Below are 27937 nucleotides of genomic sequence, written 5' to 3' on the forward strand. Positions count from 1 at the left end.
GGAGAGGAAGAGCAGCGACAAGTGAACAACAAGCCAAGGCGAGGACGACAGGAGCTGCATAGGTGGGTGTTTCTCGCCGTCTCATTCAGAGCTCTCGCCCTGCGTGGACACTTTATTTGTGCAGTTGTAACGTGTTTGCTCGACCACGCCGAGGTTGTTTTTGTTGTCTCATCTCAACTCACTTCCTCTCCGAGCTGCGGGTCGAGGTTTTTTGGATCGTGTCAGCTCAGCAGCAGCAGCAGCCCTCGGCTAGGCTAGGCCTGAATCCACCTCGCAAGCACTTATGGACTTTGAAAAACAAGAATAACACTCTCCAGAATCGGTAAAGGCCCGTCTTTTGGTGTTTCGTGCTCGGTACAGCTGGTCGGGATGTGGTGTAGGTTGGAAAAACCTTTATTTTGGTGAACTTGGTTGTTGTAAACGCAGCGTGAGCAGGGTAGCTACGATGGCACAAGCTAATTCAGCTAGCATAGGTGTATTCCTGTCGTTAGCATGATGGATAACTTATTTAGAGTGAGAGTTTGGGGGAAGTTAAATAAATCGTATACGTGTATTTAAAACGAGTTGATATCAAGACAACTAAAACACATGAACTATCCATGTAACGCTGTCTAACAGTGCGTTACATGGATGGGGTGGTTTGTGGGTGGCAGCTATAACGTTATAACATTACACGTTGAGTCTTATGAGATACCAGGCTTCACCGCCGTTCGTTCACGAGCCATAAAGGTACTCACGGCAGGTGAGAGTACACGGAAGTGATCGGCCAGCCCGCCGCGTCACAGACCGCAAGTTGGGAGTCGAAGTCCAGTGTGTCTTATCAGCCTCCTATTGTGTACTGTACCTGAGACGCCCACTCTCTGCGGACTGTGGAGCTGCACGGTGCTTTCAGGTGACTAAGCTTGCATGGCGTGTCTTTTTTGGAAGACTTTTGTTCATTTGTATGTGTTGAAAACACACTGTTCAGTGTTTCAGCAGCTGTCTTTAGATGTGGTCTGCAAGGTAGAGGATGGAGACATGAGGGGAGGGGGGGGGGGCAAGAACCTGTTGTGTGGGTCTGGATGTGTGGGTGTGGTAATAAGGTGGCAGGCATGTTTGTGGCCTCATTATTCAGTCCCTTGTGCAGAGGCTTGCTACTCAGACACCTTCTCCATTTCCAGTTGTTCAGCGTGAACGGGAGCTGGATTACTCAGAGGGACCTGACTGTGTCTGCGTTAGTGGATCGCTCCTGGAGTAAGCTTGCTGCTCTTAGTTTGCGGTCCTTGGTCTTCATTAGTTTCTGTGTGTGTGTGTGTGTGTGTGTGTGTGTGTGTGTGTGTGTGTGTGTGTGTGTGTGTGTGAGAGGGACACACGTTCCACAATAACAACATGCAGACCAACCTGACATATGTTTGACCGCTTGTCTGAAATAACTGAGTTGTTGATTTGAGTTGGTTCAGTCAGCTGATCGGTGAGTTTTAGTGCAGCATGGACGTGCCTGTCATATTCCTCTTAATGCTCTGGGGCATGTGTACTTCGGCCTGCTGCAACAGAGATGAAAAAGATTGGGCGCAAGTGTGGACATGCAGCTTTCTCAGAAATGTTCCTTCTGTGAAGATGTAAGAAAAGAAAAGGAGGGGCAAAACTCTTAAGTTGGACGTTTCTTTCGCTGCCTAGTTTTCCGAGCCATTTTGTCTGTGGGGGCTGAAGTCTTTGCTAAGCCAGTTGTTTTAACCAGGGCTATCATTTGTGAGCCTCTGTAATGACGGGCTTTCAGAGCACACCACGGGTGTGTCCCTCTGACACACAGAAGCAGGGTTTCTTATATTTGCTCCTCCTCCCTGTCTGGTCTCTCTCTCTCTTCCGCTCTCTACTTTCAATGGTTACACCTACAGTCTGTTTTTATTTGAACGGTGTGCACGTCCTCTTGCTTTCTATGCAGTGAAGGACATTTGAGATGTGAGATAGTGTACACGGCGCAAAATCAAAGTGCACAGATTTTTAAATCTGTGAAGGGAAACTGTCGCTCAGTGTTGGTGGTTATCTTCATGGAAAGAATTGAGCGCCTGTTCGCACTTTTATGGTCCTCACTGCAGCTATTGAACCCACTTCCTTGTTAAGTGGTAGTCCCACTCTGATTGCAGGTCACCAGTGGTGAACTCTTTACAGACTGCTGGATGTTGGTTTTTAGTTTGTTTGGCGATTGACCAGGAATGTTCAATATTTGTCAAGTTTTTACACACGTTTTGTAATTTTAAATGTAGTATTACTAAACTTCTGTGTTTTGTGATGAGTAAACATCTCATTATTGACGAGGATGAATGAGGTTTAATTGGAGAATAAGATGGTGTAGTTGGCCTAAATGTAGAGCTGGCCTACATTGACTAAATTAAATATGGCCATATCTTACAATGGGGAGACGGCATTGCAATAATGTGATTACTCATCATTTTGATTATTTTCTATGTTTACTTTTGATTCACATTGGTTACATTGACATAAAGCAGTTTAGGGGTACAGACACCGTGGTGGTGAAGTGGCTGCTCTTTTGCTACCAGATGACACTCGGTACTTTATCCGTGCAGGGACTTGAACCTGCCACCTTCTGGTTCCCAAGCCAAGTCCCCATGAGGTGGTTAGCCACCCAGATACTGATACATTCTGTCTTGTGATCGATTTAGTTAAAAGGTTATGACCTAATCAATAGCCACACTCGTTAAATTTAGGCATTTGCGTGAAATGGCCCTCCACTCTTTTTTGTAAAAGTCTGCTGGAGGTAAGTGACTAATTGAATGGAATGGCAGAGCGGATCATGTAATTAATTGTACATTTCACACAGAGAAACAATAAGTAGAATCAGCAGAAAATTAACTGCATTTTTCATTATAACAGTTGTTAAGCAAGCAAAAATGCCCAACATGTTCAGGTTCTAGCATTTCTGAGGGTTTGCTTCTTTTTCTGATATATTCAGTAATGAAAATAATCATTCATTGCAGCCCTTATTTGATACATTTCACTCAAACTAGTTGATAATGTTGCTGAGGAGAAATTATTTTGTAATGTGGTCATGATGGCCAAGAAGGCATTTATTGTTTATTGTTCATTTCACTCTGCCAGGACATTTATCACTTAACTATAATGCTGCAATTAGGAAAAAACCCAGATCATATCAGCCTCTGGACCTATGGCTGAACAGATTTTTTGGGCTGTTTCGTGCTCTATGAATTACAGTGGCCTGCATGTTTCCTTCCTCACTCCGAATCGTAACGTGGTGTCCTGTAGATTAGACAGCTGGCCTTGCAGAGGTCCCTGATACGTCTGTGCGGTGGGTGGGTGTCTGTGCATGGGCACTCTCTCTGCAGCTACCACACCGAAGGGGGGTTTGGTGGTTTCAAGTCAGGATGACAAAGGCGGTAGTATTTGGATGCGGGCCAAGGCTAGCACACACACACACACACAGGCCAAATCTCTGTGTGACCATTCAAATGAGGCTGAGTCAGCGCAGCACTTGGCCAAGCCACAACAGCATTTTACCATAGCTTCACCTCAGGTGTGTGTGTGTTTGAGACACACAGTCAGTCAGAACCACGAAGTGACTAAGTTGCTGAAATAGCAATGATAGCATATGATAATGAAGGAATACACAGCATTCTTAATACTCAGTGGGCTCTGGGTGACAGACTGTCTGTGACTGTGGACTTCACAACGTTTTCAGTGAGTAGTGGACACTGATAGTGTGTGTGTGTGTGTACATCTGTGTTGGCTCAGGATGGCAAGTGGCTTAGCAGTGTAGTTGTAGGGCTATCCCATTAGCAGATACAATTTAGCGTAGCTGCTAATGGCCCTACAATAGATTAATGCATAATGCCCAGGCTTTAAGTGGCTAAAGCCTTTAACACTCTCTCACAAGCCACTACTCCCTTCCACCAAAACCGTCAGTGGTGGGACTTGCGTAGCCGTAGAGCTTGTGTGGTTCTGTCTGTCTGTCGCACGGAGACACAAGAGGCCGTCTTCCTCTATGCTCTAAAGAAGTGTTGATGTTTTGACAGAGCTGCAAAGAATAACCCATACTGTGGTATGTCGACTTATCTGACATATGCCGTCAGTACTCCATCGCCAAGTTGAAATCTTGGTCCCTGTTATGTCCCTGTGTGTTATGTACTGACGGCTGACACAACAAACATATATTTGTAGCTTGCTGGCACATCTAGTTCCCCGGTCTCTTTTTGAGTTTGGGATCTCGGCGAAGAGATCTGTCGTTGAGTGAAGTCAAGGTTTTAAGCTGTGACGAATTCTTGGCTTTACACAGGGCTGACATATACCCACTTGAGATCATTTCAAAACCATCACTCCATTTGTGAACATTATCCACGAAAGAAGCACTTTGTCGGTTTGCGGTCGGACGTCCCTGCTCGGATCAGAGAAAGTAATGGGGCTCGACTCTTGTCTTACCAGGATTGAAGTGTTTGGCCGGGAAGAAAACACGTTGTGTGAGAGATGGCTGAGAGAGTGAAGGGCTCCCTTATTAGGACAGTTTCCAACAGCTGAGACAGGATATGACACGCTAAATCTCACTGTGGAATGTATGACGGTGGCGTGTGTTTGTGCGGCTCATGTGTGTTTCTGTCCACAAATGGGTCTCCACACACACACACACGCGTAAAGAAACAAGGCAGTATTAACTTCACCAGAACTTGCCACAACTCTGTTTGAGTGTCCAATAGGGCTGGGCGATAAATCGATTTAATCGATTAATTCGAATGTGTGCTTTAAGGCGATGTGTTTTATTGAAAATCGAGAAAATCGCCCCCACCCTCCCCCCCCGTTGGGTTCCCGTAGTTGAGTGCGCGCGCATTGTTTACAAACGAAAACAATGGCGGCCAGCAGTGAAGCTCTCGTTCTTAAGAGAGGGAAGAATGTGTCTTCGGTGGTCTGGAAATGGTTCGGGTTCGTGTCATCTGACACAGAACAAACAGCCTCAAACAGAGGCATGCCGCCGAGTGGGAGAAGCGTTGCACCCTGAGGAGGGAGCAGGACCGCGGGAGCACAAGCGACGCTGTCTTCCTGGCAAAAAATATTTAGAAAAAACATGCACTACTGTTTAATACTGTTGGTTATGTTGTGAATGCACTTGATTTTGTTTACATGCACTTATTTACTGTGCAAAATATGTTATGTTGATGTTAGATCAGATGTTGCACTTTTGAAAATGTGAATGTTAAAGGGTCACATACATTTTATTTCATGCTGTGTTTGTATCAGTGTATTCAGTTAGAAAAGCTTACTGTAAAAAGTTACATTTGCACAGTTGTTTACAATGGAAGGCTACTATTTAATGCCATTTAATGTTATGTTTAATTTAATTTTATATTTAAATGATTCAGGGAAACAAAAGAGTGACCAAATACTTTTTGTATACTACAGGCACCTTTCTACAATGTTCAGGTTTTGTTTGCACTTTATTTTTATCAACCTACGAGGGAAAATCATCACAAAATAAAATAAAAAATTGTTTTCAACAGCTTCTGTCATCTGCAAAAATTTGTGGGGGAAAGAAATCGATTTAAATCGTGAATCGGATTTTTTGTAAAAAAATCGGAGATTTTTTTTTTTAGGCCATATCGCCCAGCCCTAGTGTCCAAGGATATAACCACCAGCCAGGTGTACCCGCCACCTTTATTTAGTCTCTGACCCACATACAGAATCACTCGCCCTCACACAGATGTGTGCACACACACCTGTGCTGGCATTTGTGCACACTCAAAACGTCATACAGGAGTCTTTGTTCACTCAGCCAGTCCAGTGTGTGCAGATGGAGAGCAGATTTGATCGACATGAGTCAGTGAACTTTGAAGTAGAACATGTTTTTTTGCCCCGGTTTGGAGATGAGCCACGCTCATGTCATCCCGTTATTACACAGACCGTGTAGAAATACTCTTCCACTGATTCCTCGTTCCTCCCTCACCAGCGTTCCTGCTGAGGAAGTCTGTCATTGTTTGAATTTGGGCCGGAGTTCACTTGTTATCATGCCTCCGTAGTTTCGGTTTAGGTCATGCATGGCACGTGTTCAAGCTGCATTTTCTTCCAAAAGTCCAGGCTGACATGTTGACAATTTAAAAACCAACTTTTCTACTTATTTTCGTTGCTGTTTTGCACCTTAATTCTGTGAAAGCACGTGTCTCTATTGCTGCGCAATGGATCATTGGTATTTGTCATGATGCATTGCTTACATAGTTAACGGTCATGTAATTCAGACTCTTATTTTGAAATGCATGTCGGAGTATGTTGCCTTCCCTTGAAATGTGTGGTGTCAAGCCCATCCTTTACGTTTGAATAATCTCACCATGTTAGGAAAATAAAAATTCAGAAGTAGAAGCAGACAGGTTCTACAAATTTGTAAGAAGATGTGTTTGTGAGCACAGTAAAGAGTAACAAATGTGAATTGTTGTCTGAAGTCACCATAGTCTGTCAACCAAATGGAATTTGCCTTGGTGCTCTAAAGCACTAAATATTCATTTTATTTCAAGCAAAGAGGAAGGAATTATTATCATGCATCACCCCTTATGCGTGTTTAACATTGACATCATTGATATATTGCATCAATTATAACTTGCAGAGCACTGTAAGTAGAGTAGAAAGATGGAAACCGCATCCTTGGAGTGAAGAAGTGCTAATGAGCTCCACACGCTGTAATTGTCTCTTCATGTATCTCACCTTCTCTCTATTTTTAACCTTGCACAGCGGAAGGTGAAGAAACGTGCTGAAAACTTGCTGGTAGTTCGCTTCCATTCCCCCGCTCCGCTGACGCTGGGCCCACCTCGAAGTTGAACCGAATAATCACTTTTTGTAGCTAGCTCTCTCTTTGTCCCTGCTGTTCATCCTCACTGTTTTCACGCTCTTGTTCTGTCTACTCGCATCTTCTCTGCACGTGCTTCTTTATCTCCCCAGTTCTCTCTCTCTTGCATCTTTATCTTCCCTTGCTTTTCCCTCCTGTGTCAGCTGCTGCTGCCTCTAACCTCTAAACTTCCTCTTCATTAGCACTTCAACTGTGTGCGTTCCCAGATGTGCACGGTGCCGGGGCGCTTCTGCCTTTGTATCTAATGTGCATGGGTGGTTCAGCCTCGCTGTATGTCTTGTACTTTGATTGAATCCCGGTGTTGGTTGGACCTCCTCTGCTCTCTGGTGTTGACCCGGTCCTGTCCTGTCCTGTGCTCTGCTCTGCTCTCAGCGAGTGAATGGAGCAGTGTGCGAGTACGGCCTCCCTGCTGGCCTCGGTGCGGGAGCAGGAGAGGCAGTTTGAGATGCTGAGCCGAGCTCTGGAGGAGGAGCGTAGGTCGTGTGCCGGCACCCTGCCCCGCCCCCTCCCCAACATGCAGGTAACACGGAACAACCCCCCCCCCCCCACTTTCAACCCACCCTCACCCACATTTTCCATCGAACAGTCCTTCGGATTCACCCCATCCCATCTGTGTGGACTGGCTGGATGGCAGCAGAATCCAAACCAAATCTGTAGCAGAAAAGACCTCCTCAGTAGGTTTTTGTCAGGCTGGAGTCTTGGAAGTGCGCTTGAATTTTGGGTGTTTAAAAGAGGCGACTGAAGCACCTCCCAATACAGCCTTCCTGGGCAGCTCAGTTGCACCCTCTGTCCATTTTTCCCATCCTCCATTGGTTCAGTAACAGTTCATGTCTTATTCAAATCAAAAGTCCTCCCATCATCATCATCATCATCATCATCATCATCATCGTCATCGTATCTCCACCAATCAAGCTTAACAACAGTGTAACCCGTCATGTTTGTCTTGACTTGTCCGTTGGAGTTTGCATGCAGAGCGATGTCTTGGCTGATGTAATGTTTGTTGTTATATTGGGCTTTTCCCAGTCGATCATCAGGAGTTTGCCCATGTAGCTACAGTCAGCCAGCTGGTTTATTTATAATGTGTTGTATTTATATTTCTGGTATAATAAACACCCCCTCGGCTGCTTTTTCAGTGTGGCAAAGGCCTTTTAGTTCGGACAAATGTCCAGTCCTGTGTCAGTGGCTGTGAACTCTTGGTAAACATCTTGATTATTGAGTCTGTTTTCATAGCTAAATTGTGTTCTGCTGTTTGCTTACACACCGTCTTCATCACCTGTGGGTCAGTTACCTGTTGAGAGGCTGCAGAGTGGCTTCATGCTCTGAGTTTACCTCGCTGGCACACCCACCAACTCTTGCTCGTTCTTTTGCTTCCTTATTGACACGCTCAGTCATTGGCGTGCGTGAGTAAACCAACACACACACACACACACACACACACCCTGAGGCAACCTTTGAAACACGCTCTCATGAACTGGGCTCTCTCACTTTCCTTCTTTCGTTTGTCGCTCCTGCATGTGGGCAGGCGTTCTCCAGGACACGTCCCAGTCTCAGGTATTTCTAGTGGCAGATAAGGCGCAGAAATGTCGTTTGTGCATGTTTTAATGAGAACAGGACAGAAATGTAGCCTGTGCTGGTTCTTATCTCTGTTGTGTGTGTGTGTGTTTACATAGCCCAAAGGCTTCGGCATGCCTCGGCTACTCTCCCAGGCAGCGCAAACCCGACCTTAGTCATTACTGACAGGTTCCCACATGCTCATATCTGCCCCGCAGTTTCTACTATTCTCTCTGATGGAGTCCTTATCTGAACTCGAGAGATTTGCTTTAACTAAGTCTTGTTTATTTGATCTAGGCAAAGTAGCACTTAAAAAGGTTGTCATTGCTCCTCCTACAAGTATTATTTCCAGCTTTTTATTATTTAAAATACATTTCTGTCAGCTTGAGACAACTGTTTCCCATCTCTGAATCACTGTTGGGAAATCTTCCCCCTTGGCTGTGCTCTTAACCCCCATTGCAGTGGAGATAAAGCAGGAGAGATGGAAAGAGCTCCCCCTGTGGCTGGAATGAGAAGTGCACCACACCCAGCAGCACTTAGGCAGGCAATGCTGGTGGTGTGTCTTTGTTTGTCTCTCTTTGTGAATCACTATTCATTTCATGACTAATTATTTCATCTTTTTAATTGCATTATCACAGTTCATTCATAGGTTTGTTGGATTAGTGTGTTCTGTTCAGTTTGTGTTTAAGGGTTGAGAGTGTTGACATGAAAGCCTTTCTTTGTGTTCATGAGCTTTACATACCTTTGGACTTCATGTCATTCTTACCCGCCGTCTAGACCATGAGCGTGTCAAGACGCGTTTTTTTACTCTCACGTCTCAACCAACACTCTCTCACTCTTTCATTCATGCAGCGGTCTGCACCGTTTCTGTGCAGGCTCTGGTCTCAGCTGCATCTTACGGGTGGAACCGCAACCGTTTATTTGCGCTTCAAGTCTATTTTATTTCCGACAATACGCAATTAAAAGCGAGGTTGATTATCAATAAAACACCACTACTTCATTACATCAGTTTCAGTTGACTACATATTGTAGGGGTTCATCATTATATTACCGTTTTAGAGCGCGAGGCTGACGTGACATTTGTGGTCTAGAAACAGGCCGACGGCTCAGATTTAGGCGGAAACGCACAGCAAACTTCAAACCAAAGCATTGAACTGTTTTGTTTCCAGTTTGGCTATCATGAGCGAGTTGCATCATCGTAATGCAACACATTAGAAAGAAATTAAGCAAAGGTTTGTTTTGTTTTGGCTACAGCAACAATGCAACTCATGCGATGTTCACACTACGAGCGATGAATCAAAAGGCTATGAGCCCTTTTCAGTAGAAGCCGGTGACATGAAACCACAGACTCATTGCGTGACGGGCCTGACACGCTACACATTGAACTTTTTCAGCTATGAAATGGTGAAGTGTCAACCAATCATGTTCTTAGGATCACTGTTTTTTTTAAACCATATCTCTCTACCCCCACAATTCCCTTCCGTTAGGTAAAAAAATGGAAGAAAAACACATTCTTGCTGTTAGCCAGTTCCCACCGCTATTTAACCAAAATAACGTCAACGAATGCTTGCTAAACACTTCAGCAGTAACTGCAATAATGTAGCTGGCCAGGCTGGGGCGTTGTAGTTGCTTTTGTCTCTCACAGTGTGAACATGGCATCAAAGTGCGTACAACTTCACAAGATAAAGTTGGTCGCCATTAACATTCAAATGAAAGTTGACGATGGAACCAATCAATGCGTTGGATCCCCTCATATGTATTTCGATCTCCCTGCAGAACGGACGCATTCCTTGTGATGCAGACATAGACAGGCTGACACTGAACGAGGGTTACATCAACGGGACGCATCATGTAAGGAGCCCTTCAGCTCTTTAACTCTGAAGATGGTTCACCCCGAGGATATCTCATGTGAGACTTATATTTGAGGGGTTTTTTTCTCTGAAATGTATGTGCAGTTCAGGATGGAGCCTGGTCAGGTGGTGCAGGAGACGTACACAGTGGAGGAAGATCCCCAGGAGGTGCCACCTGTTGTCTCTGTGGAGACCGGTGAAGATGGGACCACACGGCGCACAGAAACCACGGTAAATGAGTTTTGTGTCGTGTACATTTGTAGTTAATCTCTGTATTAACTTGAAAGTCGGTCTTGTTAGTGACATCATCTTAATCGTTGAATCTTGTCTCCCGCCTCCCTTCTTTTGCTTGTTAAGGTAAAGAAAGTGGTAAAGACCACCACCACTCGCACAGTCATCCCTTCCGTGTCAGACACACTTTCCCTGGATGGTGGGGGTTCAGTGACAGGCATGGGGGGCTACCCTGCACCCATGGTCTATAGACAGGGACCCGGAGGTGGCGTGCCCATGGACTACCCCACTCACACTGTGCCCCGCAACTACCAATACGGACCGCCGGTGGGTTACGAGGACTACCGAACTGGGCCCCCATCTGAGGCCTACACAAGCCTGAGCAGGGGAGCTCGCATGGATGATCGCTACAGGTATAGCTTTTGTTGAAGCTCATGTAGACAAGGTAGACATTAACTCTACAATTTAATGGCTAATCTGGCCAATAGTTCCATCACTTCCCTGTCCCTCCCCTCTCCAGACAGGTCCATCAAGACGGTTATAGAACTCTGGATCCGAGCTATAGAGCCCCCAGCAGGAACCAGCTGGACCCCTATGCTGCTCAGCCACAGGTACCTTCAACATTCATTGCGTCACTTTTATCACCTTTTTAACTTGGTCTGCCTACACTTCAAGATTGACTTGCTGTATTTGGTGTTTTCCTTCCATGCTATATGTTTGGATAATATCATTACAGGAGTACACACATATACAAGACCTAGCATGAGTCCACCCCAGCGTTTGGCTTGAGGCCTCTTATTATTTTGGATCCTGTCCCTGCGTAGGTTGGGCGTATGGGAAGTGCCATGGAGCTGTCGTCCATGACGAGGTTTGTCCCAGAGCCGTACGGTCTGGAGGATGATCAGCGCAGCATGGGCTACGATGAGCCCGACTATGGCATGGGACACCCGCTGCACTACAGCACCGTGCCTCGCAACCACAACGTATTCCCCCACGGGCCCCCACGCAGGACGGGGTACGTTGTGTGTTTTTGTAGTGACTCGTCTGTTTCAGGGATGAGTTACGTCTCTATGTATGTTTAACATGTATCTACTCTACGTACTGTCTGTGAGTCATCTTTGAGAGTGATGTTTAATAATTGATGGATAAGAAGAGCAAATAATAACGTTCTCCTCCTCCCTCGCCAGGAGTTATGAGGGCACCTTGGATGGCGACATGAGCGGCCCAGGGGACATGTACTTTTGGGGAGGAGCGCCGCTGGCCCAGGGGGAAAGAGGCAGCATGGCTTCATTGGACAGCACTTTAAGGAAAGGTCCCGGTCCCGGCCCCAGTGGCTGGCGTCAACCAGAGCTGCCGGAGGTCATCGCCATGCTGAACTACAGGCTGGACCCGGTCAGGAGTAACGCAGCTGCATACCTGCAGCATCTCACCTATAAAAATGATAAAGTAAGAGATGCAAACGTGCAAGCGTATATTTCTATGGTAAAAAGCTCGGTTCCAGTGTGATGCAGGTTGGAATAGACTTTGACTAAATCGGTTGAGGAAGGTAAAGGTTAGGACACAAGATGATTAGTCATGAGTTTTATAGGGATACACGAGGCATGTATGACAGAGGACATGGCAGAGAAAGACAGAAAGTTATCATTCCACCAGACTGGGAGTCGAGATTAGATAAGGAGCAGTTGGATGTGTGCAAAACCTTTAATTGGAACTTGTCCCAAATGTAGAACTGTCAATGTTTTAGTAATGTTTTTTAGCGCCTCAGTCAGGATGCATTATGACATGTGTTTATAACAACATGAACCATAGATGGATGTGAAAAATAAAGCACCGCTTAATAAACAAGGGGAAAAATAGAAAGTCTGTCAAAAGCTGGGGAGACTCTGTCTTAATTTAAGTTGTTTGTGTTAATTCACACTACACTCTTTAATCTTCCTTTCTGTGCGAAGCTGCGACTTTTATGCTCACACTGAGCGTTTGCACGGATCCCCCGGTTGGTTTTGTCCAATGAACATTTCAATGAAGTTAATTCAAACAAGATGACATACAGTTGCATCCTCAACAATGTTGAGAAAAAGACAGATTCCCAGCATTATGTTGTGCAGTTGTATTATGAACTGAATGTAAGGAGGAAAGAAAACATGGAGCTGCAGATGGCTGTAAGATGCAGTTTGTTCTGCAGCAATGTTCAGTTTCATAGGACAGCAGGCTCAACACTAGACCTCTAACAACAGAATAATACTCTGGTAACATGAAAACAAGCTCACTGTCGTTTTAAGCTCTGGCTTTTCTTCCTTGGTGGTCTTTGTTTTGCTTTGTTTGTACATCATTTTTACTTCTTAACGATATTGATGTTGACATCATTTGGATTTGCTGGTCTGTGTAAAAAATCAGTAAAGTAAACTTTTGGGCGCCCGTCTGCATTTCTGCTTATGTTCGTCCTTTTTCTTTCCAGGTGAAGTGTGATGTGCGTCGAATGAAAGGCATCCCAGCGCTGGTCTGTATGCTGGACAACCCAAACAAAGAGGTCAGTTGGCTGACTTCATTCATGGCTTTCTGTTCGTTCCTTACTCACTCGTGCGTTGTGGTTGGAGGAGGTGGGGTTTAAGGGATGTGGTGTATTTCTGAGGTAATAGTGAGACAGTTCAAAGGCCTGAGGCCAGGTGAACTTGAGACTCAGCTCCAGTACCGATTTAGAAAGTGAAATAGAAATAAGCACTACGTTTTTGACTACTCTTGGTCAAATCCTGTCGGTCAACAACTGCTAAATACGGTTTCGGCCAAAACATTCTGTGGTTTTTCTACGATCCCCTTTCATTGAGCACAGGCTGTGGCAAGGTTTTGCTGATCTTTGTATGGGCGTTACCAGAGAAACCACATCATGCATTCCACTCTCCAGGCAAAGAAACATCTTAATTTCACATTTCATGCTGTATGGCCAGTGACAGGTTTGAAGTCTGAGTTTGTTTGCGATTACTTGCTCTCTGGAGAAACGGCTCAAACTAAAGTCTGTGTGGCATGTTGTGTGAAGAGCTTTATAGGATCACGCAAACATGCTCAACAATGTCGTTTGCATATTAAAATCGGCCCATGTATGTGAGAGCAGTGTTCTCTTGACTAATAGCTCAATAAACTGTTATTGCCTCTTTATTATAGGTTCACTATGCAGCCTGCGGAGCACTAAAGAACATCTCGTATGGCAAAGATCAAGACAACAAGATCGCTATCAAGAACTGTGACGGCGTGCCTGCACTGGTCAGGCTGCTGAGGAAGACCCGCGACCAGGACCTCACTGACACCATCACAGGTGAGTGACAGAGACCACAGCCTGACCAATGACCGGATGTTAGCAGATTAAATATTTACGTTTGGCGCAGGGACGCTGTGGAACCTGTCGTCTCACGACTCTGTGAAGATGGAGATGGTGGACCATGCGCTGCACGCCCTCTCTGACGAGGTGATGGTGCCTCATTCAGGCTGGGAGCGAGGGACCAACGGAGCGGGAGGAGGGGAGGAGAACTGCAAGCCCAGACATCTTGAGTGGGAGACGGCCCTCACCAACACAGCAGGCTGTCTGAGGTATGGAGGGCAGAGCTGCTTGACTGCTACCCGTGATATGAAGGCAGATGGAAGGAGGAAGGGTTGGCGGTATACAAGTGAGGACGATGGAAACATGCCAGAGAGAGTCTGTTCAGCTCTTATTCCACTAATAATCAGCATCATGATACAGACTACGAACGCAGAGTGTTTCCTCTCAATCAGAATAAACCCATTCTACTTTGTGCTATAAATATATTCTACAACACATTTAATTGCACTTAATAAAGCTTTTATAATCAGTTTTAGCAGATCGAAATGTGCTTCTGATTGCTCCTCTGTTTTTGGATAATATTCATAAGAACTGCAGCAAAATTATACTTTTATAAAGCTACGCTTTCAGTTGAAAGAAATAAGCACCGATCACTCCATGCAAGTCCATCATGTTCCAAAGTTTTGCATATCAAAAGCCTTTAATCTTGACCTCTAGCACATATAAACAGGATATCTTATTCAATTCGATATAGTGCTCATTAAAAGACTTCAGTGTCAAATGTCAGTTATGGAGTATGGAGTTATGGAGAAGATGTGGCAGAATTGAAGGGAAGTGCAGCTTCACAGTAAGTGTAACAGCAGCAGAGGACGGGGGGGCATCGACTCTTCAACTGTAAACAGGAAGTTCTGTCTCTTATCTATGCATTCCCCGTCACCACACGGTTATTACAGTGTTTATGTGCAGCTTTAGAAAAGTATGTGTGAATATCGTTTTAATCTTGAAGACTGTAATAGTTTGGTATTTGCAGAATTGGTCTGGACGGTGTTGTCAGTGCACTGTATGACCAGACAGAATGGTAAAGATCTGCACAGTCATTCAAAATACAGCATCGATACCGTTTATCTGCCATTTTGTTGATGCTGATAAAATGATTTTCTATCATACAGAGCATTGACCAACAGCATTGTAAATTCTTATTAAGAAGAAGGAAATTGAAGAGAAGGAGAGCTGCTCTGGGTAAACTTACTCTGTGGCATATTGAGAAAGACCGCAGTCCTTGTTTGACAGGTTTTATGAATGAATGAATGAAATTTATTTATAGAGCGCTTTTCACAGACATAACATCACAAAGTGCTTAACAGAGCAGAAAGTTAAAAGCATAAAAAAACACAATGTGACCCTAGGGTCAATAAATGACATACACAGAGAAAAATAATAAAAAATAAAATAAAATTTTTAAACATATTTTAAGAGCAGGTCTAGGACATGGGTTTTTACTCAAACGCCAGCCTAAACAGGTGGGTTTTGAGCTGTTTTTTAAAAGTATTCACAGAATCGGCGAGGCGTAGAGTTGCAGGCAGAGCATTCCAGAGCCTCGGGGCCACTGCCTCAAAGGCTCGGTCACCACGGCTCTTAAATCGTGTGCGTGGGACTGACAGAAGACCTAGAGCGTTTGACCTGAGAGTGCGGGCGGGTGAATATGGGCGAAGTAGATCAGCTACATAAGCCGGAGCCTGACCGTGAAGTGCTCTGTAAGTGATGGTGAGAATGTTGAAGTGTATCCTAGATGCTACAGGGAGCCAGTGGAGAGATCGGAGTACGGGGTGATGTGAGACCGTCGATTTGTCCTGGTGAGTAATCTGGCGGCAGCGTTTTGGATGACCTGCAGACGGTTAAGAGCAGATGCACTGAGTGATGTGAAAAGTGTGTTACAGTAGTCAATGTGAGAGGAGATAAATGTGTGTATGATCATCTCTAGTTCAGGTGTTGATACTACAGATCTCAGTTTACTGACATTTCTTAGATGGAAGAAACATGATCTGGACAGCTGCTTAACATGAGGGTCAAACGACATGGAGCGATCAAAGAAAATCCCTAGTTTGCGCAGGTTGCAACGGGCAGCAGAGGAGAGTGGACTAATAATCTGCCTGATCATGGGGACAAACTCCTCTGGAGCAATAACTAGGACCTCCGTCTTAGTGCCGTTGAGTTGTAAGCAGTTTTCTGCTGTCCAGTCTCTGATGGCAGTGACACAGTCCAGGAGCCTAGTTAATGTGAATGCCTCGCTGGGTTTGAATGACAGATGGAGTTGGATATCATCTGCATATAAATGATAGGACACATTATAACTTTTTATAATCGGCCCCAAAGGTAACAGATAAAGGGAAAATAACAGAGGCCCCAGAACCGAGCCCTGCGGTACACCACAAGACAGTGGAGAGGTAACAGACACAAAATCACCCACAGAGACATTGAAACTTCTGTCATTGAGGTAAGGTGTAAACCAGTCTAACGCTATGCCAGATATGCCAACCCAATCACGAAGCCTCTTAATCAGGACGTCATGGTCTATAGTGTCAAATGCAGAACTGAGGTGCAGTCACCTGCATCAGCACACATGAGAATGTCATTTGAAACCCTCAGGAGAGCGGTTTCAGTCGAGTGTTGTCTGCGAAACCCAGACTGGACCTTGTCGTACGTGTTGTGCCTCTCCAGTGCAGCAGTAAGTTGGTTGGCCACCACTTTCTCTAAAATTTTGGACAGGAAAGGCAGTTTTGATATGGGCCTGTAGTTCATGGGCAAAGCTGGATCTAAGTTTGGTTTCTTTAATATGGGCTGGATAGTGGCATGTTTGAAATAGGAAGGGACAATTCCTGTAGACAATGAGGAATTGACAACAGATGTTACTGCAGGGCCAATAATTAGCAAAACTTTCTTAAATAGAGAGGTTGGTATTATATCCAGAGGGCAAGATGATGGCTTTGTTTTGTTAATTAAGTCCATCAGGTCTTGAAGGCTGATAGGCTGGAAACAGTCCAGAACAGTAGGAGATTGCAAGGAGCTACATGTAGATGAACAGATCCCAGGCTGAATGCCAGACCTAATACCTGTTACCTTATCATTAAAATAGGTAAGGAATTTGTTGCAATCGTCAACAGAACAGCCTGGTAATGTAGAGACACACGGTGAAACAATTATCTTAATTGTGTCAAACTGAATCTTGGGATTTCTCTTTGAGGAAGAGATTAAGTTAGCAAAATAAGCAGTTCTAGCTTCCTTTACTCCAGTATTAAAGGAAACTCTGAGGTCTTTGAGATATGCGCGATGCACTTCTAGCCCAGTAGCTTTCCAGAGCCGCTCTGTCCTGCGACACTGCCGTCTCAGGCTGCAGACAGCGTCTGTCATCCACGGAGAAGTGTTGTAGGCAGCCCTGGTCCTTTCCTTAAGAGGTGCCACTTTATCCAGCAAAGTGGTGCAATGTTCATTAAAAGACTGTATCAAGAGTTCAACATCATTGAGATTTGTGTTAATATCACAGCAGAAGTGCATAGAGCAATGATCAGCTGTGCGCTGAGTAATAATGCGTGAGTGGAATGTTTGTTTCAGACACAAGGGGTCAGCATTGACAGAAAGATCAAAGAAAATACATTTATGGTCACTGATCAATAGGTCCTCACAACGGGTATTATCAATATCAAGACCCAGAGAAAACACAAGGTCCAAGGTGTGACCACCCCTGTGAGTGGCCCCAGAAACATGTTGCGTGAAATTAAAAGATTCAGTAATATTGAGAAACTCAGTGGCAATACAGTCTGTGGTATCATTGATATGCAGATTCAAATCACCAACCAGAAGCACTTTGTCTAGCTTGATAATAGAGTCAGAAAGTCTGTGAACTCTGATAAAAACTGACCTGCAGGACCTGGAGGCCGGTAAATAAAAAAACAGTAAAACTGCTTTAGCCAGCCCACTTTAGTCAGCTGTAGTTCAAAAGTAGCATAGGATTCTGTGCTCACCAATTGGCAGGAAAACTGATTCTTCCAGACCACGGCGAGGCCTCCACCGCGGCCTGTCAGACGCGGTGTCCCAACATAAGAACAGTCCACAGGGCAGAGTTCATTGAAATGGATGCATTCCATATTCCATTGCCAGGTCTCAGTTAGAAATAAAAAAGCCAAATTATGACTTGTGAACAAGTCATAATTGTCAAGTCTGTGATTCTCACGGGAATGTTCATGGGTCGTGGAGTGGAAGTTACGGTAGAGGCAAGGGAAAGAGTAGTAGGAGACCCTCCATGCCGCCAGGGGGAGCTAGTGTTGCTTGATGAATGCGGCTGATGAATGAACGTAGAGGAGTGACAGGGGGTCCAGGATCTTGTGTGCCAGGTGTAAACAGTCAATCATGTGGATAGGAGTGAACAGTGTATTGAATATTGGCTGTTAGTACTTCAGCGCCGGCTTTGTTCAAGTGTAAACGGTCTCTTGCGTAGAGGCTGGGACGATTCCAAAACAAGTTAAAGTAGAGGAATCTCATCAAGTCCGGGTTCCTCCGACTGGGTGTATTCAGCGGCAGCGGTGCACAGAGAGCCAACCCCAGACCGAGGGAGCGTGGTTGCAGTGTCTGATATTGCGGCCTGTGTCCCGATCTCTGAGGCACCGAGAGCAGATGACTGGATGTGGGAAATGTGTTTTGCCTGAGTTGATGCCACCGACATAAGATCCACAAGGAGCTTGTTCTTGTTTTGGAGCTCAGATTTCAGGCTACGAATGGAATCCTCTTGAGGATGACGTGAGTAAGTCATTTTGCACTCCTTACAAACAGCCATGTTCACTACTGCCTTATATGATAAGTTAATCGTGACGAGTTTGCGGAAAATCCAGAAGAATCTGAATTAGATTCTGAAGTTTAGTACAGCGCTAGACTGATGCACCTCTTACGTTGAGCTTCATTATTCCTCCATCAGCTTGTTGGCTTGCTAATATGCTAAGTACAGCTGAGGATGATGGGATTGCCATTAGGTTTGCAGGTATTTGGACATAAAAGAAAGCCATTGATTAATTATGATTTTGAGCATCATGATGGTGACTGATGGAAGAATAAAGGTGAATTTAAGTTTGACATTAATACCTGTAAATACATCTATTCTAATGGAAGCCTCTCTGGCAGGTTTTGAGATACTTCGGTCTGTGAGCCACCCTGTCACTAAATTACATGTCTGTTAATCTGCCCAGCCGCTCTTGAATGTCTAACACTGATAAATCCTCCCTCCTCAGATTGAAGCGTTGACTTTCTGTTTAAAAGATAAGATTGTATCTCACTTTGTTCCAGTGCACATAGAGGATTTGTTGCCAGTGACTTAACACACTCAACACCAGAATGTTCTAAACTATAGCAATTTCAAACGCTTGTCTTTGCACCATGTAAATAAAGCTCCTGAAGTGTTGAGTGAAGTGGAATCAGTGCCCATGCTGTGGAGGGGGATGTGTCCTGGTGTTGTGTGAGAGGGCGGGCCTGTCACTGGGGGAGAAACAGGCACAAAGGACCACGGCTTCATGTCATTCCACAGAGTTTTCTCCCTTAAGTTCCTTTCTTTACACGTCTCATACATCAGGGAATGAAGAACCAACTGGGTCTCAGCTTCCACATGTTTCCATCCACCCAGTCCTGTTCTCTAAGTAGGACAGAGTCAGAGAGCAGCTGAAGAAATCGGTCCAAAGCTGTTACTTGATCCCACCAAACTGTGCTCTCTTTGTAAACCAGGAGACTTAACAGGCCTTTCATTCAAACAGCTCTTGGGGGGTGTGTTCAAGCACTGTGTGCTGGAATCCAGTCCCCTTTAACCTCTTAACCGCTTCAATTATTCCTCCAACCCTTCACACTGCTAATCCTCGTTTTGTTTCACATTCTTGTCTTCCCTCTTCTCAACTTTCCACCGGTTCAAAGAAATGTGAGTTCAGAGCGAAGTGAGGCGAGGAGGAAGCTGAGGGAGTGTACAGGACTGGTTGATTCGCTCATGTACATTGTCCAATCGCAGATTGACTTTCAAGAAGTCGACAATAAGGTGAGTGGAACTCTTCATCTATTTGACATTAAAGGAGGGCCCCCATCTGTTTTACCCATCAGTCTGCTGTCTTTGTGATTAAATGTTGTACAAACAGCTTTGTTTCAGAGAGAGCTGTGCAAAGTCTGATAAAGTGCCTCAAGTGAGGACATTTAAAACAGGAGTTTGTACGACTGCCAGTTGGTGATTTGATGTACTTCCACTGAGAGACTTGGCAGAGTTTGCATTTCAATAATTCCCTCCTCTCTCTCCTCCATCTTTGCAGTTGATAGAGAACAGTGTGTGTCTGCTGAGGAACTTGTCCTATCAGGTGCATCGTGAGATCCCCGGCTGTGAGCGCTACCAGGAGGCCACGCCCCTCAACCAGGGCCCCGCCCCCTCCAGCCAGAAGGGCGGCTGCTTCAGCTCCCGCAAAAGCAAAGGTGTGTGTGTGTGTGTGAGAGAGAGAATGTCACTGTTGACAGTGGTGTCTCACTAAACTGATACTCACACACACATACTCGCTCACACAGGAATGTTCGCAATTTCCCCAACTGCAAGAAAGCTCCTCCTCTACTGCTGCTCACTGTTTGTGTTTCACTGAGTATTGACTTGTCTTTCCTCAACCACACACCTCACTCTCTTCTGTTTAGCGGCCTTTACCAGGTTATCTTTCAGCATTCAGATTGTATATATTCTTACTGGTTGTTTTCTTTTTACTTATATAATATAGAAACAATCTAATCAATTTATAAAAGCTTGCGTATCCATGCTAACAGTATACATTTAAAAAACAAAAAAGATAATAATGAAGAATTAAGATAATGAGGCTGCAACATTACTGATTATCTGCCAATTGTCTTTTAAACAGTCGTTTAGTTTATGAAATGCCCAAATCACAGCAACACGTTCTGACCCGTGCAGAGCAGTCTGTGTGTGAAGCGCTTCCATGAGCTGCTGTGTGCTGTTTATCTGCTTCCTTTGGCCTTCACACGAGGCATGATGCCACATTGCTGATGTCTGTGTGGTGCAGCAGTGCTGTTGGGAAGCAGGTGTTGCACTCGTGGCTCAGTTATGGCTGCTTTCCTCTTACTCACTGTAAATGCTCTCTCTTCCTCCTGTTCTGTCTTTCTCTCCTCCCTCCTCCATTCTTCTCTCCCCCTTTTTCACGCTGGGCTACAGAAGAGTGGTTTTCCAAAGGTAAGCTCTTTACCTCTGTATGGCTGCACTTTGCTTCTGCTGCTGTTGTGGTAGTAATAGAGCAGCTGAGCTAACAGGTCAGTGTAGCTGTCTTAGTACTAACATGCACGCCTCATGAATCTCAGTTCTTGGTCATAGCACACATCTAACCGAAGTAGAAGAATTTTACTAACAGTAGTGCTCAGCTTCTGTGTGCTTCTAAAGCTGTGCTGTTTGATTCCAGGTAGAAAAGATGAAGATGCAGCTGCAGACGTCATAGACATTCCAAAGAGGACCGCGCCTGCTAAAGGTAATCACGGGCTCAGTCGGCTCCTTTTTAAATATATGGATCATGCGCTACAGAACAACTCAATCTACTGTATTTAGTTCATATCGCTTGTATTTCCTGTAGGCTATGAGCTGCTGTTCCAGCCGGAGGTGGTCCGCATCTACACCTCTCTGCTGAAGGAGTCCAAGAACCCCACCGTGCTGGAAGCATCGGCTGGAGCCGTTCAGAACCTGTGTGCCGGACGCTGGACTGTAAGAGCCGCTATCCAATTACTGTCCTTGTTCCACCTCACAGACGCTCCCTGTGATAAGTGGACACGTTGTCCAACATTGGAATCTGAGCAAACATGCACCTCTGCAAAGCTCTTACAGCAGATAATAGTCATTTATATCTGAGGGCATCTTGGGAACACGCATCCCTTTCCAAAGTGCTTACTCGCCTGTTCTTGGGTCTTGCCCATGACCTTACTGACCACGACCATGTCCAGTCTGTGGCTAAGAGGTTAAGACTGCCACAAGATGAATGGATGTAATAATCGGGGGAAATGGGAGTTTGAATACCACTTGGTACGTCCCTTGAATAAATATCCGTGGGAATGCCATACTTGCCTACCCCCAATATAAATACAGTGTCATCATTTCGATAACTCTTGACAGGATCATTTACAGCTAAATGCTGTAAATGTACTATATAGCTGAATTCATGCAAGCTTAACTTAAACCAGTGCTCTGTGCATTGTTTTATGAATATATGAGAGTAGATTCAGATGATGCAAATAATTGATTCCTCTTGCAAAGGGACACCACTTTGAAAATGAGAGGTTTGTTTGTACACAACAGTGATCGTGTGTCAGAAACCACTTGAGTGTGTAGAGGAGCTGCTGCCCTAATGTGTGTCTGCTCTAGTACGGCCGATACATCCGTGCCTTGCTGCGCCAGGAGAAGGGTCTGCCCATGATGACCGAGCTGCTGGCCCACGGCAACGACCGCGTGGTCCGCGCCATGTCTGGAGCCCTCCGCAACATGGCCATTGACGCCCGCAACAGAGATCTACTAGGTGAGACTTTGAGCTCGTCCTACTGTCACACGAGGATTTATTGTGTGAAGAGGTTGGCGTGTTGTAACGTTTAACGCTCTCCTGAAACGTGTGTGTTACCAGGTAAACATGCGGTGCCTCACCTGGTGGCAAACCTGCCTGGCGGCGGTCAGAGTCAGCCGGTGCGAGCGCTGTCAGAAGAGACGGTGGTGTCGGTTTTGAGCACGCTCCATGAGGTGCTGGGCTCCAGCCTGGAAGCAGCCAAGACCCTCAGGGCTTCACAGGGAATCGAGAGACTGGTGCTCATTAACAAGGACGGGTAAGGGCTGATACCCGAGATCATTTCCTCTCCATGTCTGCACGTTTGTGGCCAGTCTTATCTTCTTTTGAATGACTTCTCTCTGCCTCCCCTGTCCACCGGGATCACCAGTCATCGTTCTGAGCGAGAGGTGCGTGGGGCCGGCCTGGTGCTGCAGACAGTGTGGGGCTACAAGGAGCTGCGGCGCACTTTGGAGAAGGACGGCTGGAAGAAGACTGACTTCATGGTCAACCTCAACCCTCCCAGCAACAGCACCAGGGCCAACGGAGGATACGAGGACAGCACTCTGCCGCTCATAGACAAAGGTCGGGAGGCAAGAGGGAAACGTGTGCATGTAGAGTCTGCTGCTCTGCGAGGCCAAACATCTCCGAGTTTAATGTCTGAATGTTCACTGTCTCATGTCTTAAAGGCTCCAGTTTAAAACGAAAGAAATCAATTAAACTACCACTAAAAGTTCAACCATTACGGGCCAGATGTCTATCTCTTTGTGTTACTGTTTACTTTGTAATGCATGGCACATATTTCATATTTCACTTTACATGCAGGTCCACTCTGATTGCTTTAGTTATAATAGAGTGTGCCATTGCAGCAGCTTGTTGTAAGGCATTGAAATGCTCCGTTTCTAGTGGATTTGCCTTTCACAAGTCAAGCACTTTACTTAAAAGGATCGTTTGTATTTTTCTAAGTGGGGTGCCATGAGTTACTTATCTATACTCGCTGTATTACCTTAAGTAGTTGGGTAATATGCTTTGACTGTAGGTAATACACTGACGAAGGATAAGTACCTCACATAACTTCAATCCAAACTATCGGTACCCTTTCAGCTCCACAGAGCTCTGCTTTAAACTCTACACATGTGACCGTGTTTCAAAGAATCCCCGCTCCTCTTCTATGTGCTGTAGTTCTATGAAGGCGCTTTGCAGAATGAAATGGGAGTTGCAATTAATTCACCAACATTGGTTTCAACCTGCTTGGCGTACAACATGTATGAGGGTTTACCACAGTGGGGCACTTTAGATAATCCCAGTTGTAACATATCTTTCACTGTTTTATTTAAGTTTCTAAACCTGACCCATTACACACAAAGGTAACAAACTATATATTTGCAAATACTAGCTGGCTCATGCTCGCACACCTACACACTATTCTATCTTTGGCAGTAGATGGTCGGGCAGTTATCACTGTGTGAACAAAAACATTCATCATTGCACACCGATGCTCATTGTCTTTGTGTCTTCAACACTCAGGTGGCAAAGGGGACCGGGACATGATTCCTATGAACGACATGGGACCAGGCAAGTGTGACAACAGGCAATATGCACACGGACACAACTGGCCAGTATCACACCAGATGGAACTTGTCAAGGAGCGCACGCACGCACGCACGCCCTACCTTGCTGGTTTAACATAATGTTTGTGCTCTTCAGATGCCTACTCCACACTGGACCAGAGAGGGAGAAGGAACACTCTGGATAACACACTCGAACCTGCTGACAGAGATGCAGTACAGGTAAAAAGTGGCCACATGAACTCGCACACTCCTCTCCCACACACACACACACACACACACACACAACCCCGCATGACTGCACTTTAATGAGAATAACTCTACAGTTTCTAGAAAACTAAAATGTGTGAGACGAGTAGAACAAACATGCGCAGCTGTTTGTGACACTTGCTGTCGATCGATCCTTCACAGGACGTTCTGGTCTGTTATCTCATCGTCTGCATCGTCTCTGTGACAATAATTCCAGTTCATTCAGGAGACGTCACTGTGAAACTGTTGAAATTGATTGCACATGATCACCGATTGCACCGAATATGCAACTGGTTAATCATGTGCAACACACACACACACACACACACCCTTTGAGGTGCTCTAAATGTTCCTGTGTGAACGGACATGCTCTCACGCACACACACACACACAGAGCATGTGGCTGCATGTCTTGTTAAAGCCCTGTGGTTGATCTGGGTATTCTTTTCTTCCACCTGAAACATAATGTAACATGAAACTAACCTTTGGTGACCCTCCTTTACTTTCTCATCTGATGCCCTCATCTTCTCTTTTCTCCCTTGCTGCTCTTTTTGTCCTTCGTCGTTCTTTTTCATGTTTTCTCCTTTTGGATTTTAACACGTAACCCTTTTATTTCTGTACTTGCCTCCTCGCTGTGTATGCTCTCTCTGTATGTCACCTTTTCTCGCTCTCTCTGTCTCTCAGGGAGGGATGTATGGGGAGAGGCAGGCCTCTTTGCCTCTCATGGATTCTTACGATGGTTAGGCTCCACCCACTGTCACACTGCATGTCAGCGCATGGTATGTGTGTCCCACAGGCTGCTCCTCTGAACTCGCTGCATGGCCAGATATCTTCGTTGTGTATTAAGAGTTGTGTGTTTGACAGTGAGCGGTGTTGTTGAGCTTCCATTGGACTGTTTGTTTCTGTTGCTTTCCCTGCTAGTGTAAAACGTGAAGCAGTGTAAAGTGATTTGTTCTCCCGAGATGTGATTTTAATTTATTTTTCTCTTGGACTTTGTTGCCAGCAGCCAATGTTCTCTATTGTATTTTATACTTTATCTGTATTAAGCCGCTGCTGTGAATCTGAATTTTAAATGTGCGATTTCTCACATTAGCTGCTCCACATGATCGATTCCCATACTTGTGCATCTTGGTCTCTTGCAGAAAAACTGATTGTGTGCATCACAAGACGACAACCTCCTCCCACCTCCTGCCCTTGCTGAACTGACTGGGGGAGCACGACACTACCGATGGGATTAAACTCATCCTCTCACATCTTCTGTCCCCCTTTCACTCCATTGCAGTCCCTCTTCTCTCTCTTTCCCGTTGTTACATTCCTCCATTGCAGCTGACAAACTAATGAAACCACTCAGAAATCATTGACGTGGCTCTACGCTCCCTGTGGACAACTGGATGAGACATTATGACCACTTTGTGCTCTGCAAGTCCCTGAACTCCAAAACACGCGAACCACTCAGTCAGATACCACGGCCGCTAAACTACAACGTGCGTGGACGACACGGATCCTCTCTTTGAGGAAGAGCAGAGACTGTGGCTTCATCTGAGAACTTTTCTATTTCTTCGAGGTGGGAGAGTAGACGTAGACCAATCAAACTAATTGGAAAGTCGGGATCAGAACAGGACACTTAAATAAATGCCTATTACATTCTGTTTGAAGTAATCAAGGAAATGTTTCTCGCTCTCTGATGGTTAAATACTACAAAACAATGTTTTCCTACCACTGAGAACCAATGGTTAATGATCTCATCAGATATGTGTGAAGCTTCTGTCTTGGTCGTGGTTGTTCCTCTTCTTGCTTCGCTCTGTACCACAGTAATGCACATGTGCCAAATGACACTGCGACTGCCAATACTGAATGCAAGAACTTCACACAACTTTTACAGCAGCTACACTGAAAACTGTCGTCTGCTTTATGTGTGCAGCTTGTGTCGGTGACAGCCCATCAACAAGATGCATGGGAATGCTGCATCTTCTCTATTTGATTGTGATCCATAAATATAAAAGGGTGGTGGTATTCCTACAGACGGAAACAGGAGACACATTCTTCTTCAGACGGTGTAGTCTGTTCCTGTTAAGTGTAAGCCCCGTAACATTGTAATTCTGAGGAGGTATCGCAGGATCTGTGGGTGCATCTACTTGTATCTGCAGCTCTGTCATCTTCTGAATGTGCACATATCAGACTGTCTCTAGCAGCATCTGTGTGTGCTAATGAGTGCCTCGCTCACTCAGGACAGGTCTGGTGGGTGTGCCCAACATGTCGTGGGTAAACAATCACGGTGTCTTTTTCTCAGCAGGTTACTCGTTGGGAATACTGTATATGGAACTCATCAGTTTTCTATTCTGCAAAATAATATATGTGAACTTGTACTTATGTAAGACTGGATTCTTGTCAATGGAATTGGTTGTTTTTTTTAATAACGTATAAAACTCTTGAGTTCTGTATAACTTACTGCTTCTCAAACCCAGAGCCCAGCTGGCTTTAAGACTTCAGAAGAGCACACGGGAGAAGACTCCGCATTGCTTAAGTACAGTACCGTGCTTGTTCTGTAGAAGAATACTTATTCTAGTGGCGAGTGAGATGTAGATACTTACTGAGTGGATGATTAAAAGAAGCACTAGGGGGGGGTTAATGTGTGGGTTTTTTTCTTTGTTACCTTTTTAATTTGTTTTCCATGCCGATCGAATCACCGACAGGATGAATCTTTCTCAAAGGAACACGTTGCCTTGGAGAATGGAGCGACTAAAGGAGGAGAGCAGGGGCTTGTGTTGGAGCATCGCAGTGTACGGAGGCTGACGCCAGAAGTTGCTATTGGAAAAAGTGGAGAAAAATAAATAAAAGCACATTTAAACTATATATATATATATATATACATATATATATACGTATATATACATATATATATATATATATACGTATATATACATATACATATATATACATATATATATATATATACACACACACACACACACACACACACACACAAAAGAGTATATTTGTTAATTTTAATGGTTTTATGTATTTCTTTTTTTATATTGATTTGGGCTCAATCATGTCTGGGTGCTCTTGGTGAATGCATATGCCATCAGTTAGTTTTGATTGGAAACATTCAGTCTGTATCTAAATTAAATGCAAAACACGTTCGCTAAACAAAATCATTCAACATCGCCATCAGATATGGATCACTAATGGAAACGCATCTCGTCCTGGACTACACTAATCTCTTTGCCTTTGCTCTTAAAGTTGCATATTCTCATTTATGAATGAATCATGTAACTAGCAATACTGTTTTTAATAAAAAAGAAAATGATTTTTCAGAGTTTTTGTTCCGCCTCTTGTTTATCACACTATTTAATGAGTCAGTGAAGAGCGGTTCATTGTGGAAACGGTTCCTCGGCCTGTGCTTTACCGAAGGACAACAGTCGCGTGACATGTGGAGGTGGTTTCCCTTCGTTGTCATGTGACAGAGCGGCCACTAGGTGGCGCTTTGAGTTTGCGGCCCACTTTTGCAACTGCGACAATTAGGAACTAGGAGGGAGGTGACGAACATGTGATGCCTTCTGCGACATCGGGGTTCAACGCGTTAACATCCCGTTTAATGGGACAAAAAAAAGACCTTGCAAGTGCAACAGATGTATAATGCTGCTGGTAAGTGTAATTTAAAGCTAATGCTAACTGTTACCTCACTTTAGCTGCGGAGTGCGAGCTTTACTGAAGTGTTGGCCAACAGTGTCATCTTGCTAACGTGGAGTTGCACC

At 44.9% G+C, this 27937-nt stretch overlaps 1 protein-coding gene across 9 annotated transcripts; it reads left to right on the plus strand.

Annotated features, from left to right (window-relative positions):
- Positions 1–27498, plus strand: ctnnd1 (catenin (cadherin-associated protein), delta 1). 9 transcript variants are annotated; one of them, XM_079278755.1, is made up of 23 exons: positions 1–62; positions 7208–7355; positions 10163–10237; positions 10342–10467; positions 10594–10880; positions 10988–11078; positions 11292–11482; positions 11655–11913; positions 12923–12994; positions 13624–13774; positions 13845–14046; positions 19724–19841; positions 20107–20263; positions 21003–21020; positions 21244–21309; positions 21412–21539; positions 22194–22344; positions 22447–22642; positions 22754–22947; positions 23890–23937; positions 24070–24152; positions 24864–24958; positions 25322–27498. In XM_079278755.1, exons 2-22 carry the CDS (start codon positions 7215–7217, stop codon positions 24921–24923), a joined length of 2814 nt encoding a protein of 937 aa, XP_079134881.1. In that variant the 5' UTR covers positions 1–62; positions 7208–7214; the 3' UTR covers positions 24924–24958; positions 25322–27498. The 9 variants fall into 9 exon arrangements, with proteins under 9 accessions (XP_079134881.1, XP_079134879.1, XP_079134883.1 ...); XM_079278753.1 differs by having other exon boundaries at positions 24864–24918; XM_079278757.1 differs by lacking the exon at positions 24864–24958.
- The last annotated feature ends 439 nt before the right edge of the window (positions 27499–27937 follow it).

This window comes from Melanostigma gelatinosum (assembly GCF_949748355.1).
Source record: "Melanostigma gelatinosum genome assembly, chromosome: 11".
Taxonomy (NCBI): Eukaryota; Metazoa; Chordata; class Actinopteri; order Perciformes; family Zoarcidae; genus Melanostigma; species Melanostigma gelatinosum.

Coding starts and splice junctions, on each gene's coding strand:
- ctnnd1 (XM_079278753.1), top strand. CDS start 7,215: ATGGAGCAGTGTGCGAGTACGGCCTCCCTGCTGGCCTCGGTGCGGGAG. Junction 10,468..10,593: donor CACGGCGCACAGAAACCACG/GTAAATGAGTTT, acceptor TTGCTTGTTAAG/GTAAAGAAAGTGGTAAAGAC. Junction 19,842..20,106: donor TTCAAGAAGTCGACAATAAG/GTGAGTGGAACT, acceptor CCATCTTTGCAG/TTGATAGAGAACAGTGTGTG.